This window comes from Ammospiza nelsoni, chromosome 4 (assembly GCF_027579445.1).
Source record: "Ammospiza nelsoni isolate bAmmNel1 chromosome 4, bAmmNel1.pri, whole genome shotgun sequence".
Lineage (NCBI taxonomy): Eukaryota > Metazoa > Chordata > Aves > Passeriformes > Passerellidae > Ammospiza > Ammospiza nelsoni.
Window position 1 is genome coordinate 61,082,848 of NC_080636.1, and position 21,978 is coordinate 61,104,825.

General features: G+C 41.6%; 1 protein-coding gene across 4 annotated transcripts in view; it reads right to left on the reverse strand.

Annotated features, from left to right (window-relative positions):
• UNC5C (unc-5 netrin receptor C) overlaps positions 1-21,978 on the reverse strand; it is a 244,064-nt gene that overhangs the window by 53,992 nt on the left and 168,094 nt on the right. For all 4 annotated transcript variants that reach the window (XM_059470215.1, XM_059470214.1, XM_059470213.1 and 1 more), the window contains exons 3-4: positions 16,966-17,109; positions 3,640-3,743 (exon numbers count right to left, since the gene is read on the reverse strand). In XM_059470215.1, the coding sequence (XP_059326198.1) occupies positions 3,640-3,743; positions 16,966-17,109 (248 nt within the window). The remainder of the gene's footprint in view (positions 1-3,639; positions 3,744-16,965; positions 17,110-21,978) is intronic.

Consider the following 21,978-nt stretch of genomic DNA (forward strand, 5'->3'; position numbering starts at 1 on the left):
AGTTCTGGCAGCTTCTGGCATATTAACCGATCTTACATCTCATTTGTGTTTTGATCTATGACCTACCCAAATGAGCTAATTTGATGTGACTCAGTGTCTCTAACTATATTTTATCATGTGCAATACAATGCTGGTGTCTTTCAAAGAACAAGTTAAATGACCTAAGGGGTTAATTGCTAACAACTCAGCCATTGCTGTTGGAGCGTCACAGAATGGGATCCTTCCTGCCTTCTCAGGTTAGCTTTAGAAAATCACAGCAGAGTGGAACTGAAATGGATGTTTCTGTTCATGCTGGGGAGCTGTTCCTGTCTGATTTCCACCGAGCATGAGGCAGGCAGGTCAGACTGCTGATCTCCACCTCACCCTACTTCTCCCCACTGGGGGAAAGCAGAAGGGAGAGAAGCACAGAGCTAGGGCAGGGTGCTGTTTGTTTCTATGTCCATTCATCTTTTCCCTCTTTTTGTCACAGCAGGAACACATGAGCTTGCCCCTTCCCCCCTCAGCTATGTGTGCAAAGCTCAGTGTAGCAGCACCTGTGCTGGTCCTTCTGCTGCTTGCCTGGGCCATGCACTGGAACAGCCCAAACATTTACCTGGGTGGTTCAGAACCTGTAGCTTTGTTCAGCTTGATATTGGCTATAAACCTGGGAGTGGGGAGGGATGCCAGGGTGCAGCTGACACCCATGCTGGTTGGGGCTGGTGGGCAGGGGTGTGTGATGGCAGAGAAGCTGATATTTCTGTTATCTCTGTTTATATCTCTGCTTTTCCAGAGACCATGGAAACCCTTGGTTCCTTACGTTGTTCCAAGTGAACAAGGAGATGTACTTTCATTTGACCTCAGGCCCTGAGACTGGTGTATTTTAACACATCTGTTTGTATTTGGATTTTTACTTTTCTGTTTCTTTTTTCATAGTGCCCATGACCTGAGCCTGCTTTAATGCTTGTCATGTACTAGTGGAACTGAGGGACTGGTAAGTGTTGTTTAAAAGCTTTGCCTGCCCATCTCTGTCTTTGTCCTTCTTGCCCTCTGGAGAAGCTGTATGTTGCTGTGTGCTTCAGCTTTTCAGTACTCCTAAGATCTGCTCTAGCATTGATCCATAAGAGCTTGACACAGTTAATTGCAATTAAATATGCTGGGAATGATAAGCCTGAATTCCCCAGATACTGAAAAGAGGACAGAATTTATCCCTGAGCATGCTTGCTCTCACCACTTTGAATACCAGGAAAAAAAGAAAAACACACTGAACACCCAACAGTGAATGAAGGGGGAGAATGGAATCAAAGAGAAAAAGCAAGCAAAAGACATTGGGACTCTGGACTTCAGCATTGCGCACATTACACTGAAGGTGCATTTTGTACAGTCTCAGAGTGTAAGCTTCTCTTCATCTGTTTTGGTGTTAAATACAGTGGCTCCTTCAGGAACCAGTAAGTAAGAAAAAAATCCTAAACAAAATACAGTTTCCAAAGTGTGAAGAATCTAAAGCACATGCCCACCAAAGCATTGGAAATGCTGCTCACAGCTGCAGCATAGGCATTACCCTACTCTACTTGGAATCAAAGCAGTGTTTCAACAAGACAGAAAACAGCCTCAGTCTGCTGCCTGCCTTCTCCCAAGCCCTTCTAATAGTTACCTGTACCATCATATCAGAAACTTCTCCAAACAAATAAATGAAGTCTTAAACAAAGAACTCATTCATCTTTAAATTAAAATAATCATGTAATCCTTCAACCCACCAAGTTATCTTTCATCTCTCCTTTTTTTTTTTCCTTAAATTTATCTTACTAGCTTCAGCAAGTGGCTGTAATAAAGTGTCACATTAAGGTATTCAAATTCATTAGTGTTCAGGTCTTTGTTCTTTTAATAGTGTTGGAAAGAATCTACAAAGAGGCTGTATTAGGCGGCTGTCCAATCTGGGTGTTTGATCTCTTTCTGACTTCAAAAGTCAGAACAGGAAAAAAACCCACATTGAGAATGGTTCTTCTGAATGTCAGATAGGGAGTATAAGATTTCTGAGCCTGCCAAGTGTTAATTGGTGTCTGCCCTGACCATGGTACAAATAAGATTCAGAGTCACTCAATGCACCGTCATGAAGGGCTATTGACAGAGTGAGCAGGATACTGGAAGGCAGGAAAAAGCACAACTCTGTTATGGCAGCAGCTCACAGAGGATTTTTTCAGAGATCACTTTCCACAAATCACGTTAAATTATGCAGTTTGGGTCTCAGCCACGCGACTGGGTATAACAGACCTTTCTGAGGGAACAATCAGCCTGGCTGCTGAAATTCCAGAGCTCCCAGTAACACTGCATAGAAACGAACCCACCCGTCAGCATTAATCTCTGCTTCTAGCAAAGGTAATGAAGTTCCCAGTACTACCCTGCCCTGCCTGAACAACACATCCCAGTGCAAAAACTCCTGTCATGGTACAACAAGATGTTGATTTGATGCAAAGAAACATCAGAAAGGAAAATAAAAACCTGCTGCTGAGTTCCTGATGAAACCCAACTGATTAATATTACAGTTGTCAGCAAGCTGGTTTGGCAGACCTAAACACTCTTTTCAGTTTGGAAGATCTTAATGGGGAAAGAAAACAGCCAACAAAACAAGAAAGAGGGAAAAATCTTCTGTGCTAATTATTCTTTCTGATGTTTGTGGACATGTTTCTGCAATTCTGATTAAATCTAAACTTGGGTTAGATGGGGAGGTAACACTTTAAGCTTCATCTCCTGAGAAATCAGCCGTGAGCGCTGAGTGACAACCACTTTGCTACTTAGCCATGACAGTCTGACTTATCCTAATGCAAATTGGCAACAGTTTCTTCTGCGCCTCATAGAGGAAAACCGAAGAGAATTCAGATAGGGGAATTACCGTCATTAGCAATCAATTTTTCTCATAACAGCCACAGTGGATTTAGGATTTCAGAGGCCTCCCTGTGACTCAGGGACCCCCCTTCCATGAGCTGGGAGTCTGAAGCTGGAGACAGTGCTGCACTTAGGGAAGCTGCTGCTCACTGCTGTTGTCAGGCACAGCTTCTGCTGAAGGGCAGGCTGGCTCCTGCAGGGGAGAACAGGCTACCCACTCTCGTTTTGCTTAAAAGCCAGTAGGAAAAACAGCTAAGGCCCTGAAGATGGCTTATTAGGCAAATACATCCTCTACTTTCCCAAACCTCGTGCTGCTTTACCTGGGAGCCTGTATTGTACCACATCCTCTCATGCCAAGTTGGCAGGGTGGTGCATACACATGTGAGTGGAATATTGTCTGGCAAACTAAAAATTAAAACATGCGTGAAAGATGCCCCTCAGAATAAGTGATTTTTTTTTTTTTCTTTAAAAGCTAAACAAAAGATAGCAGGCTGGTATTAATATGTTCCCACAGCTATGTGTCCTCTGGATGCCAGATATAGTTGTGATTTTTCAAAGGGAAGAAAAAACTGAAACCAAACCGCCTGCAGCTCTGCCCAGCAAGGCACCACAGCCCAAAGCCATTAATCAGGTCCCAATCAATCTTGCCTATGAGCAGCAGTCAGTCAGCTTTCCATTAGCACCCATTCATCATGCCCTGCTGTAAGTCACTGCACCATTAGCCACCCATCAGGCCCTACCGAGGATGTCCCAGTGCCAGACCCTGCTGCTGCTGCTCACCTCAGCCACTGGGATCCCTTCAGGGGGACGGCACTGGAGCAGGACCTCTTGCTCCAGGGACACTTCTTTCCCTAAGGGCTCCTGCTCAAAAGTTTTCCGGAGATCTGAGAAGGGAGAAGAAAATAAAATAATTAACACTATTACCAGCCAGACATTTATAATATATTTGATTACCATACTGGATAAATGCAAGAGACAAAGAACACAGTAGTTCTGCTCCCTGTAAAATAAAGCATTAACAAAAGTCTGGGTAATGCTTTCACTTCATTCCAACATTAAGCAAAGATTTCATTGTGGGTTTAATACTTATATTGTGGTACAGCATGAGAACCCAGTGAGAAACCAAGGCTTCCTGTGGAAGGTTATGTCCAGACATAGAACAAAAAATGAAAAAAGTCCCTTTTCCAGATAAATTTTGTTTGATAAACTATACCAGTGAAGTACTAAAGAAAGTTATGGAAAACTAAATAGATCTGTAACACTACAGCATATAAACTGAGTTGCCTTAAACTCATAGCTGAAAGTGCTCATGCTGTGATTTAATGTACTTTTAGCTCATAAGCATTAACTTTATAGCTTTAGCTAATTTGTCTACACCTTATCCCTGTAGCACTAAGTTATTATTATTATTAATAATAACATAGTAATAATAATGAAAATTATAAAAAGACACTTCAAGGAGTTGAACCATGTTTGGATCCCTCCATAGCACCACAGAAATGTGGCAGACTGACAGGGCATTGAATGTACCTCCAAAGACCAGACCAATTCATTTTACTGGACAGATGCAAAGTCTGGCTTTTTTGTACTTTTCTGTAACATCTTTGCACTGATGGTAAAATAGATGTAAGAAGTTCCCTCCTTATCACTATCCCCATGTTGCTGCCATGGACTGCCACCCTCCCCTCTGTGCCAGGGAGGACGTGGCTTGGGAGAGCTGAGCATTCAGCCCCAGTAGCTACTGGGGATATTTCTCCCTGCTGCCAGTTCCTTCTGCAAATGGATGTGAAGCCATGCTCAAAGTCACATCAAAGAGCTGGCCTGACTTCAAAAACTTTACAACTCAGTTATTTTTGTTTTACTTCTTGTTCTAAAGTCAAACTATTTCCATACATCAGCTCACAGTGAGGTTGCACAAATATTTGTGTCATATTGGCAAGAAGACAAAGTCATATGGGAACAATTTTTAAGCCAGATATTTCATATTTTGAAACCATAACCTATGATTGGGCTGGAAAACAGATTACTGAATTGAACCAGTTTACAAATAAACCATGCAAAGAGTTATTTTTTTCCTAGATTACCTCCAAGACCTGATTAAGAGCTGACACAAGGAACTGCATCAGTGCTACCAAAAGGCAAAACCTGGGGCTGGCAAATGCAGAGATGGAAAAGGAGATGGGGTGGCTGCCACCAAAATCAGCTCCTCTGATACCCTGAAACTTTAAATAGCATGAGACCTCTCTTATCTTATATTGGTAAAACATGGTTGTTCAGCTACCTGGAATTCAGTATCAGTTCAATGGTACCATGAGAAAGCCCTGTCATAGCTGGAGATGCTCATTTTAACTTGATATAGTGGCAAACTTTTGACATCCAAGCATTTCTCCAGTGAAACTGAGGCATGTCAGTCCTTCCTCTGCACCACAGGCATGAGAGAAGCAGTCCCACACTTGCTTTCCCACCAGCAGCATTCTTGCTCCTTCTGGCACACAGGGCAGGGATACTGAGAGCCCCTCTGATGGGACAAGATTTATGGCCACAGTTTAAGGCACCAAAGATAAGATTTGGTACACCCTACTGCACCAATGTAAGAAATTGCTGCCTCCAGCTCTCTGCTTGATTGGAATTACCTCCTGTCAAAAGGAAGCTCATGCCCATGTCACAGCTACACCTCACTACAAATCACATCCACCATTCCACCCTCAGCTCTTGCTGAAGGGGGCTCTATCCTGCAACACCAGATAACTTGGGGCAAAGAGGAGGAGCAAAAATCTGGACATGAATGTTTCTCAGGATGACATGCCAAGTTTTGCCAGGCTGTGCCTGTCAGCATCCCTGTCACTCTGGAGTTATTCCAAGCCAGTGAGGCTCATTCATGGGACAGCAACCACAGCAAGTCTCTGATGTCTCTACAGAGTTCCCAACATTGCCAGCACCAGCAGCTTCATCCCACCCTCTCTGACAGGCTATCCAGTGGACATTTAAGTTCTATGGCTCCATTTGAGTAAATCTGAAACCCTCCCAAGGTGCCCATGGGTGGGAGTCATTCCAAGGACAAAATGCTGAGTTTTGGCTTGCGGCAGTTCTGCATGTTAAACATGGAAATGAGCAGCTCTTTCAGGAGCTGGTAGGTTTCTTGGGAAGTTACATTCTTTGGACCCAGGCTCCTCATCCATCCTGTGGGCTTGATTGGTATTCTGGGCACAAATAATATCAGGGTAATGCAGTTTGCTTCAAATTAGCAAACAGCTAGGGCTATATTGCTAGCAGTACCCATAAGATCATATTATTGCTAGTTCCACAGATATCTTCAGAAGAAAAGAATTACCTCTATATCAGGTACACCTTAGTGCATTTAGCAGGTACACACACAAGCACAGGGCAATTATTGTGCTCTAATATCATGGTTGAGGGAAAATGAGAAAGTTACTGTAATAGTAATAGAAGCATATAAGCACAATATTAAATAGCATATTAATAATAGCTTTCAGGTGTTCAGGCTGAAGACAGTAGAGGGAGATTAGATAATAATCTGAATATTTTTCTTGACATGTTGATTTACTATCCTACCTACCTACCTGAAATATTTAACAGAGCTCTAGTTCTACATTGCCTCACATGCACAATAATCACCTCTCCCACAAAGCACTTGCCTTTAGAAAAATCCCCAAGTTTTAGTGCATGCAAAAGTAAAAACATTAATCTAGAAATGTGTAATAACAGTAAAAAAATCCTCCTTTAATATCTTTGTCACCAACAGCTGGAATTGCTGGGTATGAACAGCCCCTTTTCCCAGGGAACAGTTGCAGTGGCGCTGCGGCAGGTGAGATGAACTCTCTGGGTCCCCTGCTCTCCTGGCTGCCCCACCCACAGGGCCTTGCTGTGGGAGGATGCTCTAATGGCACTGTTGGGTTCAAGCATTTCAATGATCCACAAACTAAAAATACACTAAGTAGAGCCTTTGACATAACAGGCAGTAATGTTCTCAAAGGAGCCATTAGATACCATTGAGTAAATTATACTAATTTGGCAGGGGTAAAGGTACATAATTGTGTATTTACAAGACTGGGAGCTCTTATATCCTGTTGGCTTCCTCCCACGTGTTCACAGCTTTATCCCATCACCTCCCACAGCAGCCATGTCACCTACAAATGGCTCTAGATGGCAACTGTTCAAGGCACTTACGGTTAGCTGACCTGACCAGGCATAAGGTTGTGACACACGAGATGGGTCTTTAACTGAAGCAAAGGATCTGGACAAACATCTTCCTCATCTGTTGTATCTATCATGAAACACCCTGCTTGGACAGCACTGAGTTTGGAAATGACTGCTTTTTCTCTATGGCCCTTGCTATGATTTCTGTGGGTAACAATGACATCCTTCTAATTCTCCAATCTTCAGCTTCCTTTGCCATTTAACAATTATAGTCATCACAGAAGCTGTCAGCTGGGAGTGGGTGAGCTTGCTAATGTACTGAGGGACTTTGGATCTTTCCCAAGCAGAGTATTTTCAATAACACTTTTCCATTTCTCAAAGTGTCATCTAAGTAACAATTGCTTGTGAGTGGGGACAGAAGGGATTCATTTTCCCAGAGAATGGTAAGAGACTAATAAAATACATCCCAAAGAAGCTTTAATAATCTTCAAAAAAATATACCTGGAAAATCAAATCAATAAAACATTTGATGCATTCTGGATCAAGACCTCTCTGTTATGAAAATCTCAGGTGGGCAGCAGCCCTGTTACTGAGATGCTGAGAGAGCACTTTAACTTCCATTGGAGGGACAAGAGAGAAAGGCAGCTGTACTTTCTTTCCATTATTAGTTAGGTAATGCAGAATAACCCTACATTGCTGGTGTTAGCAATACCTTCCTCCCCTTCTGCAGGTAATATTCCCCATAGTGGAATGAGCTGAAGTGGAAAGTGATGCTGAAGGGCCCATCCTGTCTTTCACCAGCTCTCTGACTGCCAGGCTCAGGTAACAGCCTGCACCCCCACCAGGGGCTTTATCCCACCTCTACCTTCCCTTCAAGGCTGTGTTCATAAAAGAAACCAAAGGCAGCAATTAAAATTCTGGTCTGCCACCTTGAGCCAGACTATTTTCCTTACTAAGGCACAGTCCTAGTGGATTCAGAGGGGTCTCTTGTGCCATATATTGCAGCATGTTTACAGCATACTTATGGTGAGACTTCTCCCCAAGACTCCTGAAATACTCTGCACAGCCCTCTCTGATAAGGAAATAAGGCTGCAAAAGAGCTTCATGGAAATAAGGGAATTTTCATAAGGATAAAGCTGAAGTAAAGTAACAGGAAACCACTCTCAGTGTACAACATATTAACTTTACTTCTGAATTGCTATGCTTTTTGGACAACGGGGCATTAGATCTAATTTTTGATGCACTGCTAAATTGCTTCATTATATGTTTAACACATTTTTATCTTACAAAGTTGGCTTTTTGCCTGCAAAAGGTGATAGATTATACAGAAGTCATTTCTCCCTTCCTTTTCTACCTGTCAGCTTCTAAGAAAGAACGAAGAACAACCCTATTATTTTTTTTAATCAAATATATTTTATCTCTTTGTTGTTCTGGGATTTTTACTGTGATGTGTGGGTGGGTAAAACTATAAGGATATCTTTTATCGTTTCTGAGAAATGTGATAAGAGGCAGACCAGGCACTTCAATGTGGTGCTAATGCAAGGGTGACTAATGAATGAGCATGAAAAACGGACACTTGTCAGCCAGGAATTAGATGCAAACCAGACAAACAGAACAAGGCAGCATTACTGTCAGGGAAAGATGGATTTCTGCCCTTGGTAGACCTTTTAGACTCTGTTCTTCTAGTAACTCTAACGTCAACTTTCCTCCTGTTTACTGAACAGGATCAGAACAAACAATCTAAAATATGAGCAAAATTTAAGAGCACAAAAAGAAAAAAAGACACATTTTTTTTCTATACAACTGTCATATTAAATATGAATATTGAGAAAAATATGTTCAGTGTGTGTTTTCAGAGAAACAAGGATTTAAGCATGTGAAAAGACCTCCAAAATGTATGCATTTCCGTACAAAAGATAACCTCCTTTATATAGGTAAGTATATACAGATGTCCACATAAAACAAAACACATCAAAAGCAAAAAAAAACAATAAAAACACTAGAGAAAAAGTAAATATGGCTTGGTAAAATTCTAGCTGTTATGAGAGGACCAATATGTGATATATAACCAAGATTTCAAGTCTACCTTCTTCCCCTGAGAGTGTTCTAAAGAGGCAAGGTTCAATTCTATTTTAATTTTACCTGGTCTAATAAGAACATCCAAAGAGAAAAATAATTGTGGGAAAAGACTGGTCACTGATGCTCTATAAAGTGAAAGAGAATCCACATGCTTGTGAAAACTCTTCTCAGTGCATTTATTCCCAAACTTGGATGACTGACTCTTAGCTCCAGAAACATGACTAATATTATAAAACGGGTCTCTTCCATCACTTTCCACAATGTGGATAGAGTTGAGAGACACCTTTTTGCTTCAAAAAAAAAAGTCTAATAAATACTGAATTGCAACTCTAAATGTAAGGAACCCTGCCCTGTCAGGCTTAGTTTGGCCTTGCTTTAATGTTCACAGCTGAGTCTGTGACCTTTGCAAGGGGATCAATCTCACCAGTGGGTAAGCAATGGAAAGGTTAGGTACAAAAACCTCTTCTGTTTCCATTTTGTTCTAGTGTGGTTCCAGCTCTGTTATTAATTAGATCAAACCAGACTTCCAGTGAGACAATCACAGGAGTGTCATCAGGGGATCCCCCTGCAACCTCTATCAATGGCTTTTCTAAGTGTGGTGTCTTGCCCTGCAGAGTCCCCTGTGGTACCAGCTGCACGTTGGGCATTGATCAAAGCCTCCTGCCCTCCTCCAGAGCACTGCTGCTCATGGAATGGGATTGCAGCTGGGCTGGGCTGGGCTCTCAGCTGGCCCACGCTTCAGCAGCTGGAGCTGAAGACTGAGGAAATAAGTCAACACCTTAAAACTCTTAATCCTCAATACACAACTCTGTGCTACTCTCTCCTTTTCTGGAGGGGCTGTTTCACTTCTGGCCAGTCCTAAAGACAAATGTTGCAACACCATGAGGCTGACACAGCCACCTTTTCAGTCTGGAGAGGAACATCATGGGTGGTAGAACTTCCACCTTTCCAAAGATGCCTGGCAGTTTGTGGCTTTGGCTGAGCTTGTCGGTAGCCCTCTGGTGGCCCCAATAGCCAGGAAGCAGCATGAGCTTCCAGGGCCAAATAGCTGAGGGGGACTGCAGCAGCTTCTTGGAAGTGCACACCTTGTTTTGGGATGCAGGCTGCTCAATCCACTGACCTGGGCTACAGAAGGAGGAGAGGAACACCTCTTGACTGCCCGGATACCATCTGCAAGACACTCTGCATGAGCCCAGGACCTTCTCTCCTCTTTTATTTCCTTTGTATTTTCAGCCTGAACAAATGGGAGGTGCAGACTGGCCAGCCCTCATTCTGTCAATGGCATCTTCATCCAGCTGGGGATAACACCATGCCCCAATGACTCTAGAGACTCACTGCTTACAGATCTGCAAGAAAATAATTTCTTTCCCCTCCCCTCTTTAGCTCCAAGCTAATTCAGCCAGGTGCTCGTAAGACTAAACCATCTTTTGCAACCCAGCTTCCTTGTGGGCTGTACTTATAATGAAGAATGACCCACTCAACACATTTTGTATTGAAACAACTGTAAAAAATACAAGTAAACAAACTTTGTCAAGAATCCACTGAGCAGATGGGTTCCCAGGTGTACATTGATCACACTGTTCTCCTCCTCTTCTATTTTTACTTGATAGCTCAATATTTTGTGGTAAGCTTGACCTGAAAACCAACTTATAAACTTCCTTTTATTTTATTTTATTTGGTGATTGAAGATGGACTCCCGAGTTCTTGTTTTTCAAATAAACCTAAATGTAATGTTTAAATGACCTGACCTCAACAGGTGACTTTTTACATGACAGATGTGTTAAAGGTACTAAAGACAGACATTAGAAACACCAGGTGTACATTACAATTCACATGTAGAATTGAATTTGCAAGACACTGAAACACTAAAACTGAAAATTCTTTATGTAACTGGTGTTTTGTTGTTGCTCTTCTGATGCACTAACATAACTCACACAGTTGTCTGGTGACTACTAAAATACAAGCAAAAATTTATTAACTTCCTGGCTGGATCTATCAACACTAAGGCCCTAATCAGACCGTACTGAAAGATGATAATTTATTAGGCATGACAGTGTAGGTAGGATATTCTCAAAGCTCCTACAGAGGGATTAAATTACTGTTAATTCAGTAAAGAAGTTTCCTCTTGTTTTTTAAGCAATGCAAACACCAGGTTCGCCCTAATTTATAGAGTTGGCTCTTCCATACAGTGCAACGTAATTTCTATTTGCAACTGCCCTCTTAAATTAGGGAGTGGTCATGCCTGTTAACTTGGGAAGTGGTACAGAAGAGTGCTTGTGCTTTTCAGGAGCACAGGGAGAGAGGTAGGTAGGACTGAATATGCTAAATGCACAGTTAACCTCTCTGCTGCCCTTTCTGTAATCTGCTGCTCTTCAGCAATCTCAGCTCAAGACCACATGCCTCAGTCATCCCTTTATTAACTCCAGGCAGCGGATATTGATTAGTAGCAACTTAAATGGCACACGAGGAAGGAAGGAATTAAGGTCCTATCTCTGCTAACTCTCACACACACTTGCCAAAGTACACAAACTACACTTTAATGTTCTTTTTTAATACTGGATATCCTGGATGTACCTTCCTATTAACATTTTCAGTTGCTGACCTTCCTAGCTCCCTTCTGCTTACCTCAACATCCACCCAACTTTGTTCCTATTGCAAAGGGCTCTAATGCTCCAGTGGCTGCAGTGTGTCCTCACAGCTCTGCTTGGATCAGGTAGGAGAAGGGAGGGAAGAAAGGCACTGCAGCCATGAGCCATGGAGCATGGGCCCCAGCACTACAAGGTGAGATAAACAAGTATCACTAAAGAATATGTGATTGTTTTTCATATCTGCTCCTTTGCATAACTGCAAACCCCTTGTAAGCAGAGATAAACCATCAGATGAACCAATCTAATTTTCTGTACTGCATTTTTTTTATCTTATCAGTATACAGTATCTGACATGCATATATTAACTTCATGCCTTTGAAAAAAATGTCTGGGAGAATAAAGGCTTTCAGATAAGTACATGGGAAACTAGTACAGAATTAAAAAAAAAAAAGATTAACAAGCACAGTTCCTTACTACATCAGGGCTTTTAAAAATCTTTTTTCTTGTGCTTTTTTTTTTTTTAAATTCTGATTTTAAGATAGTGAATAAAGGAAAAGAATAAACTATTCACATCCATTACACCAAAAAAGATAATAGAAGAAATAGAAAAATATAGAAAAAAGGTAATAGAAATTATAGAAAAAGCTTCTCTTTTCTCATAGATGTTCAACAAATCCAAAACCTGGGAGCAGATAAAGGGCTTAAATTTTTACTATATTTTCTCAAGGAGAGCATGGGTTAACATCATGAAGTCAGTGAAGCTACAGCAATACCAAAGTGGTGCAAATGAAAAGTGAGTTTGCTCTATGCACAGGGGCTCAAAGCAATTTGTCTTAGCTACCCCTTTATTATCTGATCTAAAAATTAGGTCAAATCCTGCAGCTATTGTTTAGTCTTTATCAGATGTATGTTCCAATGGGTTTAACTCTACTTTTGGTTACACAGGCTCAGATCTCATTCATTGTTTTAACATGAATTTTGCCTCGTTCTATCTGCTCAATGGCATCAGCTCTGTTACAGAAAATTCACATAAAGCTTTCTATTCGGCTGCATTTTTCACAGCCAAAGGTAAAGCTGTCCAAAATCCCTCCTTTCTCCCTTCCTCCACAACAGGAAAAATTTTTAATTGAGCAGAAAAACTGTATCAAAACATTTTAGTGACTTCTAAGGCTCCTCATAGGATTTGCCTAGAATAAATCAGAAATGTGCAAATAAATAGGAAATGTGTTTTAGCACTTTCTAGGCAAATATCTTAGAAAATTTATTGTATCTTTCCAGCTCCATCAGGATATATACATTAGGTATCACTACTTTTTTGGCTTCTGATATATCTAAAATGGCAAAGTGAAACTTAATCCCAACAAATCTGCTGGTTTAAGAGGATGAAATGCTCAGCTCTGCTCTCATGGGGAGACCGATGCCCCAAGACAATGAGTTCTGTGAAACAGGAAAGTCATGCCTTTGCAGAAACAGCCTGCACAGAAGGGAGTCATTTCCCAGCACAGGCATGATCCAGGAGTGCAACAGTGATTTGCAGTTAAATGCCCCGAACACTTAAGGAAGCTGGAATGTTGTCTTTAAACTCAGGCTTTTTTCCTGTCTGTATTACCAGCATGGGCAACCTTTGAACACCAGCAGCATCTTTAGTCCATATTTATAGATAATTCCTTTCCTGAATAACTGAAGCTCTTGGTCAAAGCAATGTTGCAATTGATTTTCACAGAGAACTTTCATTGACCAGGTTGTTATGTACTTTCTGACACATGCCTGACCCTGCATTAAACAAACACAAGCTGCTTTTCCAGGATGCACATTTTTCACACTTTCAAATTACTTTTCAGTTAATTCTATTACACGCTCAGTGAACAGTGATGCTGGGTGCTATTTTTCTGTTTGTTTGTTTTAATGGAGTGCAGCTCCAGCCCTTGAGAGGACACAATAATTCCAGAATCAGACGTAAGGGCATAAGGGAGAAAAAACAAAAAGTGGATAAGGAGAAAAGGAGAGGTAAATGAACAGAGAGAGGGAGAAAGGGGGAGAGAAAGGGGAGAGGGAGATGGGGGGAGGGGGAGAGAGAGAGAGAAAGAGGAGAGAAGCTTTTCCTAATGTGCTAGATATGGCTAGTTATGCTACAATTGCACCTGGCAAGATAGAATCACCAGTTCAGGTATTAAGATAAATAATTCCACTTAAGCAGTTTACATGCTCCATTGGCCCCTCACCTCTCCCAAAGGTGTCAGTGCTCACTCTTGTGCCAATTAAAAGGGAAGACTGCACTGGTGACAAATAAGCAGCTATGGCTACAGACTGATGTGGAGAGATGGACTCTTCTGTCCCTCTTAAGGTTTGGACATCCTTGATTTCCTGGATTAATAAATACTGTATAGAACCTACATTGTATCCCAGCCTCATGGCACACTGTGTAACCATCAGAATACTTAACCAGCTGCATTGAAAGTTAGTTAGGACACAATTTTTTTTTTTATTGCCAGTGCAGATTCAGTCCTAAGTAGTCAAAGTTGTGAATACAGATGAGTGTTGTTGTAACTGAGGCTAAAGCAGTGATCTTGCAGACCAAATGTCATCAGAAAGTAAGGCATATTCCCCACATCATCTTCCTGAGTTCCCAAAAAGTAGGTTGGAGTTACCTGACAAATTTATAGAAATCTGTGCATGGAGAATTTTCCAGAGAATGTGCTTTTGTTGCCGTTTTAAAATCCACAGATTGAAGGACTCATTCTTCAACCCTTAATCCAAGGGACTCTAAGTGACTTGCCTGTGTCACAGCTGTCCAAGAACCCCAAATTCAGGGACAAGAGGTTAAAAAAACTTCAGTAAAATACAAAGCCACATTTGAGTTACAGGCCTCTAAAATTCCCTGGTGTTTATTTAATTAGACTTTTCTGAGAGGAAAAAAAAAAAAGCCACTGACACTCTGGAAAAATCACTGAACTGATTGTTCCCCTCTTTCCAAAATATAGTAAGTAAAATAAGCAAACTCTGTATTATGAGCACCTTCAATAGAAATGTGGACACCTGGGAATGTCAGTTGATATAAAATAACTTGCATTGACACATAATGATTATGTGTTATATAGGAATTAGGTGCACAGGTATGCCAGGACACAAAAGTTACTTAAATATCAAGTAAAATACACTTAAGCATACATAAAATACTTCCAAACTGTGTTAATTTAATGGACATCTGTCAGGGGCTACCTGGCAGGACATGAGAATCTACTGAATGAGTTAACTGCAGAGTCATAATCTAAAAAACCTGTTCAAACATTGCTAAACCTCTCTGAAGTGCTGACTGCTTGGAAGAAAAAAAGAATTGAAACCACTCTCTTTTGTTTCATTACAAAAAAGGAAAATCCTCAGTTCTGAAAAGCTTCCTGCCATGAGAAAGCAATATGCACATGTGTAATGGCATTCCTGCTTTTGCAGGAAGACTGCCTTGTACAATAATCTTAATTCCCCTTAGCCCTGGGGAAATTCTTCTCTGAGGGCAGGCTATACTTAAAAGTAAAGGTCCCTATTTCCTATTTTACTTGGACTAAAAGCATTCAAAAATTGGTATTTAAATAGCACCTCTGAGATTTGTATCTGGATGTTTATACAGAAGGTACCTCCTCTTTGAGGATTTAACCAAGTAGTAGTTTCTCAAGAACAGAAAAAGAATCAAGCCCTTAATGGAGAGTTATAATGACAGAGAGTCCTTCCTCTAATATGTCTGTGAAAAGGTTTATTTGGCTGGAAGAATTCCCTTATCCTATTATAAATTGTTAGGCACAGTGCAGGGAATATAAGTATGCTGCAAATCCAGCTTCCAATGACCTTTTCTCACAAAATGTGTTTTTGCTGAGTGAAAGCAGTGGAAGAAAGGCAATTCTAGATGATATATTTTGTTCCTATTATACAGAATAGTATTTCATCATGTGAACGAGAAATGGGAGTCCCCAGTGTGACTACTCTATTACAAAGAAAAGCAGCTCTTTGAAAATTAATGAACATTAAATATTTGTACAGTCAAATGAAGATCTGTTTTCAGGGAACTGGTTGCCCTGTGTTCTTGGGGTCTAATCTGGGAATGGCTTCAAATAAATACTGAGGCTAGTAGCCATGAATAACAATGATGAAATACTAGGGTTCAGATGACCACTTTCAAACTCATATTACCAATCTGATCACATGATATGCTAAACACACACTTTTTTCTTTGCTAAGGAACAGCAGCTCTATTATCTGACTGCAGTGATACATATTTTCAGCTTTATAGAAAAGAGCTGGGTGTTCTGGTAGGCACCAAGCTGACATTAAGTGAGAAATGTAGCAAATGTTAGCAAATATGGCTAATAATGTCCTGGGCTGTGCTAGAGAAAAAGCATTGACAACAGGTGAAGGAGCTGATCCTGTCCCCTAATTCAGCCCTTGTGAGGTCACATCTGGAGTGCTGGGACCAGTTCCAGGCTCCCCAGTACAAGAGACACATGAACATATTGGAAGCAGTTCAGCAAAGGGCCACAAAGATGACAGCAGCAGCTCTCCTACAAGAAAAAGCCAGGACAGCTGGGACTGTTCATCCTGGGACTGAGGAGAAGGCTCAGAGGGATCCCATCCACCAGATGGGAGAGTGCAACAAAGACACAGTCAGGCTCTTTTCAGTGGAGCCCAGAGATGGGACCAGAGGCAATGGAAAGAAGATGAAACACAGGAAGTTCACTCTGAACATCAGGCAACACTTTCTCATTGTAAGGGTGACAGAGCAGTGGCACAGGGTGCCTAGAGAGGTGGTGGGGTCTCTTTTGTGGAGATATTCAAAAGGCATTTGGAGATGGTCATGGGTAATTGGCTCTATGTGTCCTTGCTTGAGTCAATGCCTGGATCAGATCACCTCCGAAGATGCCTCCCAGACTCAACCATTCTGGGAAAAGAACAGCTATCACCTCTTTCCATAGCTTGCCTTGTTAGGGTTCCTACTCATTAACTTCAGGCACTTTTTTTTATGGGGACATAAAACTGCTGTACTCAATAAATACCAGTTTTGATGCCATACTTAGGAGAACGAGGTTTAGCTCCTAAGAAGAGAATAAACCAAAACTCTTGTGAATATTTCTGAAGGCCTCAGTTGTGAATATTTCTGAAGGCCTCAGTTTCAGTATGCATCAACAACTGCAGAAGATACAGAGTGGTTGGAAATGAAACGTCTCCCTGGAATGGCAGAGACTGCACTTGTCCTCAGGCAAGCCCCACCACCCCCGCTGCCCGGCCCAGCACTCACAGGCGATGCGCACGTAGGCTTTGCGGCTCTTGGTGGTGCCCGCCGAGCTCCAGGCCACGCACTGGCACCAGTAATCCTCCGGCCCGAAGAGCTCCTCCACCTGCTGCCGCGAGATCTCGATGCTCACCTCCCGCACAATCAGACCTGTCAGGGGGCAAGGAACACTGGTCAGTGCTGGCCTTACTGATGGACAGAAAATGAGTGTAGTTGTAGAAATCTGCTGGCAAAACTGCTGGGAGACCTTACAGATCTCTACAAATATCTCAGCAACACAGACTGTCATAAGGATGTGAAGGGAAAGGAACTCCCACTTTATCTGCATAATGAGAGATGCGGGTGAGTGAAAAACTAATTGCTGAGATTTTGACTTTCATCACATACAGCATGTATTTTAGACAAATTGGAGGAACAGCACCTCAGCTAATATAAATTGTACCACATCTCTAGGACAATTTACATCAAGGGACATTCCAGACCAGTTTTATTTTGCTATATCATAAAACCACATAATCATTCAATTTATACGACTTCCTTAGCCCTTTTGTACTTCATCTCTTTTTCCTAGACAGACACAGCACAGGGAGAAGTCCTGTTCACTGTGATGCTGAGCTGCCAGGAAAATTGATGTTAGGATGGCAGAAAATGTCCTGATACTTCATAATGAGGAGCACATGTGCTGCAGTATGATTACTGCAAGCTTATTGCCTTATACTTAACGCAAGCAGTGCCTTATTAGGGCACTACTACTGTCACATATGCTGCAGATATTGGGATATTTTTAAAGGGATTTTATAACACAGTGAAACACAATTCAGTGCCTGGCAGTCTCTCTGGCCCTGCCCTCCATAACCCATCTCAGCACAACCCTCCCCCAAACCCACAGTTGCACCCATGAGGACAATGACCCAGTTGCCATCCTCCCAAGCAGACCGAGATTTGCCCACATTTCCCACACAGTGCTCTCTCTGGGGAAGCCTTCTTGCATCTTCTAAGTGCAAGGAAATTTTGTGGTGTCTCAGACACCACTGTCAACATCACTGCAAAATGTGTGGATCCTCTAATGACAACCCCTGTGTTTCACACTGACACAACTCCCTTCTCTGCTTCAAAATGCTCTCCCTGGTCTAAAGGCTCCTAATTACTGGGTGGGGGTGGGAGAGGGTGTTTACACCTTTTCCCAGCATATTTGCTGTTTGCTGATGATGCCAAAGTATTGACAAATTTTGAATGCAAATCTGCCTGTAGAGAACACCACTGTCATTTCAAAGATGCACTCTTGCAAACAGCCTTGAAAGTATAAATTCACATACAAATCTTTGCGTAGTGAGATTGATCTTCTTTTTCTTTCTGGAATTGCCAGGAAACTGAACTGAATTATCCTTGGATCAGAGCATGCACAGTTTGTCCCCATCACCAAAGGGCAGGTCCTTCTGCTGAGCACAGACTGGAGCCTGTGCTCCCCTCAGCCTTCTGCCACAGGGCTTACAAGGGGATATTCATAAGGTGAATGCTCCCAGTTGTACAGCATGGCGTGTTCCTCAAGCGCTGGAAAGCAGGCCAGCCCTTTGATTTGCCTCCAGCCTCACAGAGGATCCATTCAGGGAGCCAGTGATTAATTACTGTTTGCACACAGTTGTGTGCTGCCACTGTGGCTGCATGCTGCCTGCATCCCAAACTTGGGCAGCAAAAGGAATTAAGGCATGTAGCACCACATACTCCTCTGGTGGGAATGCTTTCTAATGAGATGTATTTTCCTGCTAGAGACTACCACAGCCCAGCTCCCTTTTTATTTCATTATCCTTGACATCTTTAGCCATTGAATAATCAGCTTCTTTGGGGGAAACACTTAATAGCTCTTCTCTTTGAAATGAAATACTCAAAATATGGTAACAGCACTCCAAAGAATGGAAATCAAAGCAGTGTATGGGAATTTGATATGCAGTGAATACTGTGTTATAAACTTATTTTGCTTTGATGAGCTAATTTGGCTCCAAGAAGGGTCTGAGGGATGGCTTTTGTCCTGGTGAAAAGAGCATGAAGAGGGTGGGGAGGAGCACGTACCTTACATCCATAAAAATTGTTATTTTTTCCCAGTGCAACTGCTGCTAGCCTAAAGATTCAGCTCCTTCCCTCAGTTTTTACTGCACTAGCCCAGGGAGCTTTTGAAGGTTACAATATTATGTTTTTATAATAATGCTGATTATGACAGAGCTTGATGGAGCAGTGAACTTTGTTACCCAAGGGCCAAAACAAGCATGCTCATAATGACCATGCTGGTTAATAATGATTATGAAATAGCTTTAACATTCAGGACACAAATGCTGTTTTCTGATTGTCTGTGGAAGATACAAAACTATACTTCAAATAGCTATTCCTTATGAATGCACCAGCAGAACTTTTCATCTCAGACCCCCTGAGATGCTTTCTAATTCAAAATAACAAGCTACTCCTGGTAATACCTTTTGGGATGGCTGAGAAGTACTGACAGGTTTCAGATTATTCAGAGTAATTTGGTCTTGGAGTAGCATCAACAGTTGTGCCATGACCAAAGAGATATACACCTTCTTTCCATAGCAAATAAATTATACCTCTTTCTGCTTACAAGCAAAAAACATCATTGTGTCTTGATCTCTAAGGTAAACTGTGGTTCCTAGAGTTCAAATGTACAAAACCAATTGGTGGTGCCACAAGATTATCTGGGATATAAGGATCCATGGCCAGAACTCGGAGATTTGATTCCACCACTGCTTTCCCAGCACAACCCACTGGTGCCTTATTGCACAAAAGCAATGCTGATTTAGGAGAAAATCCTCACCAGTTGAAACACACTCACCCTCAAACCCTGGGACTAGCACAAGGAGATGTGTTTCCCTTGTTGTATCAACTCACAATCTCATTCCTTCTGCTAGCAACCTCCAACATCACCCCAAACAGAAAATCCCTTTCTAGGCCCTATTGCAAACACTGCAAATTGCTGAGATATCTCAGATAGCAGCTGCCTTGTTACCAGCTGACACACTGCTGTACATTAGATTTCACAGAGGAACTGGCATACTCTGTCTGCTTTCATTCAGGAGTCTATAGTTTATCCATCTCTCATGGGCACCAAGTGCAGGAAAACCCTTGCATGATGACTTCAAACAGAGATCTTCATCTTATTTCTGTTGGACCTGCTTCTGCTTCTATACTAAAGAACATTAGCTAGAGGAATGAAAAAGAAAAAAAAGGAAAAAGGAGAAAAAAAGCTGAAAAACCCATGTCTCAATATTTCCGGACAATGTGGCATGCTGCACCTCTGATAAACAGGCAACTGTTTATCAAATTGCTTGATTATAAGTTAGTGCACAAACTCTGAGAGCAAAATTAGAAGTTGCTTTATAAAACCAGTCCCTGTGTTTTGCCCAAATACACTTCTGACAAGACAGACTAAGAGATTAGCAATAATTTATGCATCATATACCTACCTGGTACTGGCCTTTGTCACTGTGCTAAGTAAAAAAATGCCATCTTCTCACAGAAGGGTAAATCCTCTACCTTATCTTCTTCTTTAGAAATAGATCGAATTTTTCAGTCTAGTTCTTTATACAGCTAAGCTATATAGCAGGTGAAGTTACACAACATAAATGTGGGGGGTTTTTTGAACACTTGAGTAAACTGCACATTTCCAGAATTACATAATAATCACTTAGATGGTGGAATAACCCACAAGAAGTCAGGATATTCCTATCTCAAGCAATGTCATAACAGACGGAGTTGAAGGGAAATAACAGCAATGTGGGCAGCTAGAATGCTTGACAAGTTCCTTTTATAAATCCACAAAGAGCTGACCAAAGGGATATCCCTGACATGCTCAGCATGTAAAGCTGAGAGAAGAATAAGGAAGATGTTCAGAGTGGTGGTATTTGTCCTGCAAAGTCACCTGTGATGGAGCCATGCTTTCCTAGGAACACCTGCCTCCCTACCAGGTGTTGAATAAATGCTTTCCTTTGCTTGCACAGTTTCTGATTTACCTATTAATCTGCCTTTGTCTCAGCCCATGAGTTCCCTCACTTCTACCTGCTGGATTCTCAGCCCTATCACTCACCATGGGAGTGTGGCTGGGTGTGGCTCAGTCACCAGCTGACAACCAGACTAAGACATTCTTTTGTCCTAGTAGTTTTCTGCCCAGTTCAGGGTGGAGGACAGCAATGAAGAAGGCTCATGACATTTGTCATAACTTCTGCAATTATGTCCCAGTCCCGTGAATTAAGAAGTTGTCTATACGTCACAATTTTTGGCTACTTACTAGCACAGCTTTTTCAATAAAATAAATGTATTTCTGGGACTAATACAACTTGTTCTCTAAAAGGGGGTAGGAAGGAACTTTACTTATTTCTGTATTTGCAGGCTATGAGGGATTAATGGGCAGAGAGAGGCAGAGGGTGGAAGGAATCTTTCTCAGACTGCCTACTGCTAATAAGCACAGGGAGAGGCACTAGCTCATAGTGTATATCAAAATCTAAGTTAATGTCCCTCATGGAGCAAAAGGAAGTGTGAAGAGGGAATCATGCCTTATATGCATGGTCTTTTATTATAACTGTATCCTAGAAACACAATAAAGCAAAGACACACTCCATACACATGGTCCCCCAAGTGCTTAACTTAGCTGGCTATACAAACTGTGTGGTAGATTATCTAGTCTTTAGAGGCACAAATGATATCTTTTTAAATGTATGCAAATGCAATGCAATTGTAGATATTATGGTAGATTATTGATAACTGCAGTTATAACTCATGTCTTCCATATTGCATCCACTGAAGTAATTGGCCAATTTCCCAATGATTTTAAAAGATACAGATTTGCTGATCAGATGCATTTCTTTCTAGGGAAACAAAAATGTCTCAAGGCTCTATGACCATATAAGACTGCACAAGAAAATAAATGATCACCAAAACTATCAGAAACCAGAAATTTTTTATCAGTTAATCAAATGTAATTATTCAGCCTGGTGTCAGTCTAGGTCACAGAGTTAA